We start from the raw sequence: 10,273 nt of genomic DNA on the forward strand, positions 1-10,273 counted from the left end.
AGGGTCTAGGCTCGAAACGTCAGCCTTCCTGCTCCTCTGATGCTGCTTGGCCTGCTGTGTTCGTCCAGCTCTACACCTTGTTATCTCAGATTCTCCAGCATCTGCAGTACCTACTATCTTTGATGATTACTACCAGCTTGTCCACTACTTCCGTAACTGCTTTTAATATATTAGGATTCTTTTAGGTCCAGAGGGCTTCTTGGTCTTTAGTCCCATTAGTTTTCCAAGTACTTTTTTTCTAATGATAGTTGTTGTATTTATTTCCTCCCCTCCTTTTGCCCAGTGATTATTTTGTAAGTTTGTAATGTTGTTGTTGCCTTTTACAAGATCTGGTGCAAAATATTCAACTCCTCTGCAATTTCCTGGCTCCCCACCATTATTTCCCCAACCTCACTTAAGGGCTCAATATTAACTTTGGCTACCCTTGCTTTTTTCTTATCTATTTAAAGAAGCGCTTGCTGTCCATCTGGATACTACTTGCAAGTTTATTCTCAAAGTTTATTATTTCCCTTTTTATTATTTTTTGCTCATCTTTTGTTTCTTTTAAAAGCTTTCCATAGTTATTTGATTTGCTAGGACACTTGTCCAAGCATGGTTCAAATATAGTCCATCCCACCAGACCAGCTTCCTTCTATCCCAGTACTCGAACCAGTGCGCCACAAACTGAATCCATTCCATTCACACTTACCTTTGAGCCACACATTTAACTTTGTGTTTGACTTTCAAGCACATTGGGATGCCTGATGATTGTCAGAGATGCTAATTATTCGGGTTGCTGTGTGACAGGTAAAATTGGACATGATGTTCCATGAAAAGCTGTCATAACTTTATTTGTTGTAACTTGTTTTGCTTTGTATCTTACAGCAAGCAGATCGAGATTGGTACATGTTGGATGAAGGACATGATGATTTTCACAATCCTCTGGCATACACTTCAGAGGAATATGTGAAGAAACGGGAGCAATTGCTGCAGAAACAGACACAGAAGAGGATTTCTGCTCAGAAGAGGCAAATTAATGAGGTATGTTGAGATTTATTTTTTTCTTCACCCTCTGAATTTGATGAAAGCATCCCAGAAGGTAACAGTTTAGGTTAAATCTATTCAACAACCATTTCAGGATATGCTAGGTTACATAAGTGACATATAGGGGTGGCGATGGCCTTGTGGTATTATCGCTGGTCTGTTAACCCAGAGACCCTGATAATGTGCTGGGGACCTGGGTTCAAATCCCGCCATGGCAGCTGGTGGAAATTGAATTCAATAAATATCTGGAATTAAGAATCTAGTGATGACCATGACTCCATTGTGTCGACTGTTGGGGGAAAAGCCAATCTGGCTCACTAATATCCTTTCGGGAAGGAAACTGCCATCCTTACCTGGTCTGACCTACATGTGACTCCAGACCCACAGCAATGTGGTTGACTCTTAAATGTTAACCCTTAACATAGGGATGGACAATAAATGCTTGCCTGACCAACGACACCCTCATCCTGTGAACAAATAAAAAAAACAAAAAGCTCAGATAGCTTAAGTAGGATTTGAAGGGGATTTAATACGTTGCTCACTACTCTCACTTGCTGTATCTCAGGTGAACTTTACAGCTGAAGTTGTGTTTGTCAGTAAATTGTTGATAGTTCTCAAAGGATAATTTATTTTTCGTTAACAAGTGTTTTAACTGGTGCTGGTCATTTTCTCAGAGCAAAATAGCTCTTTTGTTTACTGAACTCAGCCCCAAATAAAGTAATTTTTTTTCTTTGAATAAGAGCTCTGTAATACAAGGGAACACATTGATGCAGGTTTCCTTGGATGCACCTTTTTGGTTTCTGTTCGTAATTTAAAATCAGGGCAATATCTATTTAATTCCTTAATTGTTTAGGCACAGAATCAATTTCCAGATTTCATAATGCTTGGGAGTAAACTTAACTAATTGCAGTTATATTTTGGGAAATTAAGTACTGGATATCTAGGCTTCATTTTCTATTACCTGTACTCAGACAATACAGTGGTGGAGGAGGCAGAGTGAAACAAGACACCCTTAACTATTTGCAAGGCCTAGAATTTGGGAATCTAATCAATTTGCTTTGATTTCTACAACAGTGCTGCAATATTCAGAAGGAACTTTAAACAAAAAAATGTCTTTGCAAATGGTCAGGATTAATAGCCCACCCTCATAACACTTGTGAAGGGGTTAGTAGATCCTCTGACTGCTGTAAATCTTGTGAAGGTACTCCCACAGTGCTATTACTTTGGGAGTTCCAGGATTTTGACTTAGTGCCAATGAAGAAAGGAGTGGCAATATATTTGTGAATGTGATTGAGGTTGGTGCATATTTTGGAGGTGGTGGTATTCCCAATTTGATACTTGATATGATGAAAGCTGAAAGAGCGTTGAAGGTCCTAATGGAGAAACATGGCCTGATATTTGCCCACTACTCCCCTACCTTTGCCTTCGTGGTGGCTCATTCCCATGTTCATTACAAAATTTGAAGAAATTCTTGTCAATGCACCTCCTACTTTCACTAGGAGTTGTCCCTTTCCATAGCACTGTAATGGTTGTCTCACTGCAGTGCTGCTGAAGGTTGCTGCTTAGCAATGGTAGAGTTCCTCTGTACAATGCTGTTAATGTCAAGAGCCTGCCCTGTGTGCTAAATAAGCCCCAGTTCAAGGAAATGGCGCGTGGACATACATAGTTTGGAGTATTAGGAACAGTACTGATCTGTGGCAACTGCTACGTGTCATGTTTCCATTCTGAAAATTACCTTAAATCTTTACTACATTTTCATTATACACTATGTGTGGGTACTTGCTGTGTTGCTTACAAGTACAAATTCAAAAAGTTCAGTCCAGGTTAGTAGAGCCAACTAATGCTGACAGGAAGGACTAGTTTGATATCCATTCCAGGAATGGCTTTCCTGGTAAAGCAAATCAAAGTAGTACAATAATCTGAAACGTATAGCAACAGTGATAGAATGTAAAATAGTTCCACTCCAAAAATAAGAAATAACGAATTTTCATTGTTATTCAAAGAGGTTCCTTTTTGTTGATTTCAATTAGTGTAAATTTTTATTCTAAAAATTCAAAATTGATTATTTCTGTCTTCTTGTAATAGAAATCTGAAACTAAAATAATGAAAAATTGAGAGCATCTTTATTGTTCAATCCTTCTGTTAAAACAAACCAGGCATTTTTTCTGTCAAATGCAATGGCAAATTCTAAGGAATCATGAATAGGTTTGTTACTTAACTGCTTAGCTGGTTCAAGTGGTACAAAGCTTGGGTCTAAATTCAAACAAAATGCTATCATTTGATACACATCTGATTTTTTTTAAGTTCATTCACAGAATGAGGGCATCACTGGCCAGGCAGCATTTATTGCCCATCCCTAATTGCTCAGAGGGCAATTAAGAGTCAACTACATTGCTCTGGGTCTGGAGTCATATCTAGGTCAGACCTGGTAAGGCTGGCAGTTTCCTTCCCTAAAGGACATTAGTGAACCAGATGGGTTTTTCCGACAATCGAAAATGGATTCACGGTCATCATTAGATTCTTAATTCCAAATGTTTATTCAATTCAAATTCCACCATCTGCCATGGTGGGATTCGAGCCTAGGACCCCAGAACACTATCTGGGTCTCTGAATTAACAGTCCAGCAATAATATGACGAAGCCATCGCCACCCCTGAGGAGGTAACTTTTCCTTGGTAACGTTCTATCTGTTTTTAAAATTTTGTTTAATGTAAATCCTTAACAACTTAAAATAATTTTGCACGACAAATGATTCAACACAGTTAAATTATGGAGCAGCTGAGCATATGCTAGATACCACATTTGATCATTGCATTTTATTGAATTAGCAATGATAGAGGAACTGCATTTGAACTTGGAATCCCTGGCTTCTCGGACCAAATCTTCTGAGATACTGTTTCCTGTAACGATGCAATTAATTTAAACAGCAATGTAGTTGTGTCCTTTTCATTTATTCACTTGTGGGAGGGGAGCGTCACGAGTTGAACAACATTTATTGCCCGTCACTAGTTGCCCTTGAGACTGTGATGGTGAGCTGCAGTCCATGTGTTGTAGTAGACCCATAATATCCTTAGGGAAGGAATTCCAGAATTTTAACCTAGCAACCTGAGCAAAAAATGATATATTTCCAAGGCGGAGCGGTGAGTGGCTTGGAGGGGAACTTTTAGGTGGTGCTGTTTTCATGTATCCGCAGCCCTTATCCTTCTAGATGGAAGTGGCCGTGAGTTTGGAAGGTGCTGTCTAAGGATCTTTGGAGCGTTTCTACAGCGCATCTTGTAGATAGTAAACATTGCTACTGAGCATCAGTAGTGGAGGGAGGATTGATTGTGGATATGGTGCCAGTTAAACAAGCTTCTTTGTCCTGGATGGTTTCAAGCTTCTTGAGTGTGCTTGCAGCTGCACCCATTCAGGCAGGTGGGGAATATTCCATCACACTCCTGACTTGTGCTTGTGGAGAGTGGACAGGCTTTCAGGAGTCAGAAGGTGAGTTACTCATGAAGAATACTGTGGCCTCTGTCTTGCTCTTGTAGCTCCTGTATTTGTATAGTGAGTCCAGTTGAGTTTCTGGTTCATGGTAACCCCAAGGATGTTGATAGTGGGGGACTCAGTGATGGTAACACTGTTGAATGTCAAGCAGCATTAGTTAGATTGTCTCATATTGAAGATGGTCATTGCCCAACATTTGTGTGACATGAATATTACTTGCCATTTATTAGTCCAAGCCTGGATATTGTCCAGTTTTTGTTGCATTTGAACGTTGACTGGTTCAGTAATGAGGAGTTACAATTGGTGCTGCACATTATGCAATCGTTAGCGACTTCTGACCTTATGATGGAGGAATTGGTGAAGCAGCTGAAGATGTTGGGCCTAGGATACTACCCTGAGGAACTCCTGCAGGGATGTTCTGGAGCTGAGATGACTGACCTCCACAATCATCATCTTATGTGCCAGGTATGACTCCAACCAGTGAAGAATTTTTGTCAATTCCCATTGATTCTAGTTTAGCTAGGGCTCTTTGATGTCGCACTCGGTTGAATGTGGCCTTAATGTCAAGGGCTGTCACTCTCACCTCACCTCTAGAAGTCAGCTCTGTTACCCATGTTTAAACCAAGACTGTAGTGAGATCAGGAGCTCCGTAGCCTTGGTGAACCCAAACTGGGTGTCAGTGAGCCGGTAGTACTATTGATGACATCTTCCATCATGTTACCAACGATCGAGAGTGGACTGATGGAGTGGCAATTGGCTAGGTTGGATTTGTCCTGCTTTTTGTGTACAGGACGTAGCTGGGCAATTTTCCACAATGTCATTCGCACCTTTACCAGTTGAGTTTTGGATAATATTCCTGATTGTTCGTACTTTGATTACAGAGCACTTCAGAGAAATAGTTGATTATGCTTGTTAAATTATTGGTTTATAGGATAATGAACGATGGGAGACGAATCGAATGCTAACCAGTGGTGTGGTTCAACGTCTGGAAGTTGATGAAGACTTTGAAGAGGACAATGCCACTCGAGTTCATTTGTTGGTGCACAACTTAGTTCCACCATTCTTGGATGGACGAATTGTGTTTACCAAACAGGTAGGTTGGTTTGTAACTACTGACAGCATGTTTTTTGTTTTTTGGCATGCTTTTAATTGAAGTAAACAATAGTCAAATATAAAAACAATGTTGCTGGAAAAGCTCAGCAGATCTGGCAGCATCTGTGAAGGAGAAAACAGAGTTAACATTTCGGGTCCGGTGACCCTTCCTCCTTCACAGATGCTGCCAGACCTGCTGAGCTGTTCCAGCAACTTTATTTTTGTTCCTGATTTACAGCATCCGCAGTTCTTTCAGTTTTTAAATAGTCAAATATTTTAGACTGTAAAGTGATCATCAGTTTTGATATTTCTTGGTGGGAGCATAGACTGGAAATAATACTAACATTAGATGCTGTGGTGCACTTTTAATGAGGATGGAGAGGCCTGTGGGTGTAGGTACAAGTTGAAAAGGCTGTTAAAAAGCATATGGAATCTGTAGATTTATAAACAAAAGCAAATGAGGAGCTGTGTTAAAACCTTCTTTATTACTGGTTTGGCCTCAGCTAGAGTAATGGATCCAATTCTGGGCACTTCACTTTAAGAAGGGTGTAGAGGAAATTTGACAACGTGGTACTGGAGAATGTGAAACTCTATATATGCAAATTGCAAAGTTGGAGTTGCTCCCTTTAGAATGAAGCCTAAGGAAAGATTTAATAGGTTTGTTCAACATCAGGAAGGATTTTGATTAGAATCAAAACTATTTCCTATGGCAAAAGGGTTGGTAAGCTGAAGACACAGATTTAAAGTGATCAGCAAAAGAACCAGAGGACAATTTTTAAAGAACACATGTTAGCATAATCTGGAACGTAGTGCCTCATATGTTGGTGGAAATGGATTTAATAAAACCTGCAAAAAGGAATTAATAATGTACTTGAAGGGGAAACATATGGGGAAGGACAAGGGAATGGGGCATATTGGATGACATTTTGGGCACATAGTAGAATAAATAAGTGAATTTGTTGTATAATTCTATACATTACTGAATTTTTAATGTTTAATTTTTGTGCTGACAGCCAGAGCCAGTGATTCCTGTGAAAGATGCCACATCAGATATGGCAATCATCTCCCGGAAAGGAAGCCAGCTTGTCCGCAAACACCGTGAGCAGAAAGAACGTAAGAAGGTAAATGGTGGGATAAGCAGTCCGAACATCTTGAATTAATTTTTTAATAAAATTCATTCAGGTGATATGGTGTTTGCTGACTGGACCACCAATTATTGTACATCCTTAATTGCACTTGAGAAGGGAGTGGAGAGTTGCCTTCTTGAACCACTGCAGTCCATTTGGTGTTGGTACAATTACAATGCTGGTAGCGAGGGAGATCAAGGATTTTGCCCCAGCAGTAGTGAAGGAGCAGGGCTATAGTTCCAAGTTGGGATATTGAGTGACTTTGGGGATGACGACTGGGGGGAGTGGAAGGATTTGGAAGTGGTGGTACTCCCTTATATCTGCTGTCTCTGTCCTTCTGTAGTGCATAGACAACATTCAGTAATCAGAACAAATGGAAGTGACAGTGGCGCTAACCCTGGGACTTCCATCGACCTTAAAGCCCCTGTATGCATGTACACTATTGTTCAGAATGAGTGGCTGATCTCTTGGGATATCTGCCTTTTCCAGCCTGCAGTCTTAACCGCCAATATCTTGAGATATATCAAAGCGAGTGCAATCATGACCACAACTAGATATGAGAGGAGCTGAATTCATGGATGACAGGCTATGGGTATAGTGGTATGGCCTGTTTGTTTGTATTTACTTAAAAGTGGTCTGTCAATGTCCCCTATCTCTCCACAGCATATGGGAGGGTGTCATGGTAACCCATCCAAATACCTTTTTTTAAATAATTCCAATATTTTTGACTTCAAAGGTTCTGAACCCAACTTTGTCACTTGGGATAATTGGAATTCCTAGCACCAGGCCCAGCGCCTTGCCAAGGGTGTCCTTACAGTGTTGTCATTACACCACACTTTGAGCTGCTGCAACTGACAGCTAGAGATGTTGGTGTGAGTTCTTTCAAGGAACAAATGTTCAAACCGTTCATAAAGGTATACAGCATCCATTAATGAACCAGGTCAGGACTTTGTCTTGGCTAGTCTGCCTGAGGTCCTCCCTCAGATATTTAATCATCCAGTTTACGTATTTGCTGCACAGGGTGCAGTTTTGATGCTCACTGGCATCCCTAGTTTGCCTTGGATGATCTGATTAATCACCTCTAGAATGGTTCATTTATGGGAGTTCCCCTCTTCTGGGGTCAGGGCACTTGTATGGAGGGGAAGTCTGCCTGGGACTCCTTGGTGTATCCCTGCCCCTTCTTTCATTCTTCCAAGTTGGTCCGGGGCGATAAGAAATGTGATCTGCACTTATGCAGACTGTCTTTCCAGATGGCTGTTGTGTCCTCAACTCCCTCTCCCATGCAGCAATTAATTTGCGGAGGACCCAAGCAACGTTACAGGAAGCTTGAGGGGTTGAATCCCAGGCATGTATCCCTCCCCCTTTCTGAGTCATGGAAGACAGGGTGTGGATCCAGTTCTTCCATTCCTCATCAGTAAAAGAGGTGCAGGTCATGTCCTCGAAAACACGGACGAATTGGACCCAGAAGCACTGGGCAGTGCACGTGGGGAGTTCCCTTTGTTGGTGTCGGCATTTGTGCTGAGGGTCTGCCCTATACTGCACTACAGCAGTAAGGACTGCTGCTTTCGTGTCATCAAGGGTCCCTCTCCCCAGTTGTCAGTCCTCAGGGAGGGCTGAATGGACTGCTGGACTGAGGCACATGGTGATTAATTTGTTTTGCTGCTGACCATCGGTGTATGACAGACTGTTGGTAGATTTCATCAAAAAATTGTATATGGGTCTGAGGTGGAATCAAAAAGTAACACTTTTTTTGGCAGTGTCTGCCAGATGGCTGGCTGGAATAGGTGTGGTATATGTCGTGTGATCATCAGCTGTTGATGCTGGGTGACCACAGAACTCATGGGCTGTGGTGCTGTCTGTGGGTCACAGTATGGGTTGGGGTTGGGGGTGGGTTCTGGAGAAGCAGCCACCTGGGAGAAGGGTGGCGGGGTCCCTATCTGTGGAGCAGAAGGGGATTGGGTGTGGGTGGGTCAGTGGGTGGGTCTCGTTATCTCCCTGGGTCTCGTAATCTCTCTCCTGAGGACCCCAAAGACATACATCATCCCATTCGGGGCAGAAATCTGATTCTCTAGGGGCTATATTTTTTCCTGGCACTTTGAATGCTCCATACTAGAGCATTGCAGGCTTGGACAACCTGTATGGCTGCTTGGAGCTTCCTACACTGTTCTTCCAGTTTGTCAATATATGCTGAGGCTGCCTGTTGGTCCTCAATGGTCCTCCTCACATTAGAATGGGCTGTTTCCAAATGTGACTGCAACTGTCTTGTATGAATCAGATTTTCCAGTATTCTGGTGTCCTGCTGTTTAACTCCAAGTTTTAACTTTTCCAATTCATCAGTAGTGATTTCAAATCGCTCCCGCAGCAATCGGATCTCACCCAGTTGTCTACAGGAGTCTTCTAGGTTACGTGCTATTGCTATTGCTGTGATTATCTTAGTGCTCTTCTTTCCTAATTTGTTATGTGTTTCTTGCCATATGTCTTGGGCTATGGAACCCATGGTCCAGGGCCAGACTGGGCTGCTACAGAATTCTGTCCATTTGGGCCACTCTTTAAAAAGATATTGTCCGAGATTGTCCTCCCATATCAGAAAAGGGGAAACTTCTCCTATTTTGCTAGCAAGTGTATTATTGCTGGATTCTTTACTGAATTTCTCTTAAAAGTAGTTTCCTCGATTCTTTGGAACTCATCCCCTCAACTCCCTTGAACTCAAAGTAAAGTTCCGTTGACTTAAAATTAAAAAATGTCTTTCCCCCAACTCTGTCACCACCAAACACACCTAGGGTAAAGACAATCAGGGGTCCAAATACAGACTAAACTTTCCTCTACTCATTCAAACTCAAAGTAAACTAAATTCAATTCTCCTATGGTCAGTTACCATCGAACATTCTGAGGACAGAGACAAAGGTTTAAAATTTAGAGGAAAGTTTCTTCTACTCGTTGGAACTGAAAATAAATAAAGTAAACCTCCCGTCACACTGAACCCATCAAACACTTCTGGGACAGGGACAACAGGAGTTAAAATAAAAGCTCCCTTGCTTTGTTCAAGGAGTCTAAAATGTCTCTAGGGTTTCTATACAAGAGGCAAACATCTGTCCCCTTCTAGGCTAATTTCATCACAGTCCCTCGAGACCCCATTACCGTTTTCCAGCTCGTGCTTTGCTCGCTCTGGCTGTAGAACACCTTGCTTGGCAAATCACTTCAAACCAAAGCCTCTTAACAGGGATGCCAAATGTTGCCTGGTTCCTCTTTAAACAAGTTACAATCAACTCTGACCAGAATATTATGAATGAATTTGCCCAGGTATCCCACAATACGAAAGCGGTCAAATCAATACAAGCACAAGCCGGTACCAAAGCAACCAAGTCCCACTTTGTTAGGAAAAATATTATAATAATCTTTAATAGTAAACACACTATCCCTAATCCTATTTGGCCCTTTAAGGTTACAGTACTTCCCAAGTCTCTCGTAAATTTACGCAGTCGCGTTCTTTGTAGTTCTGTCTCTGGGTTTGCAAAGCTGCTGTCTCTCGCCCCCTCTCGCCCCCTC

The 10,273-nt window shown here is 41.8% G+C and overlaps 1 protein-coding gene across 1 annotated transcript in view; it reads left to right on the forward strand.

Annotated features, from left to right (window-relative positions):
* dhx38 (DEAH (Asp-Glu-Ala-His) box polypeptide 38) overlaps positions 1 to 10,273 on the forward strand; it is a 210,461-nt gene that overhangs the window by 21,396 nt on the left and 178,792 nt on the right. Inside the window, exons 8-10 of the mRNA XM_048605967.1 lie at positions 865 to 1,020; positions 5,440 to 5,601; positions 6,614 to 6,721. Of these exons, the coding sequence (XP_048461924.1) occupies positions 865 to 1,020; positions 5,440 to 5,601; positions 6,614 to 6,721 (426 nt within the window). The remainder of the gene's footprint in view (positions 1 to 864; positions 1,021 to 5,439; positions 5,602 to 6,613; positions 6,722 to 10,273) is intronic.

This window comes from Rhincodon typus, chromosome 15, assembly GCF_021869965.1.
Source record: "Rhincodon typus isolate 14 chromosome 15, sRhiTyp1.1, whole genome shotgun sequence".
In the NCBI taxonomy this organism is placed as follows: domain Eukaryota; kingdom Metazoa; phylum Chordata; class Chondrichthyes; order Orectolobiformes; family Rhincodontidae; genus Rhincodon; species Rhincodon typus.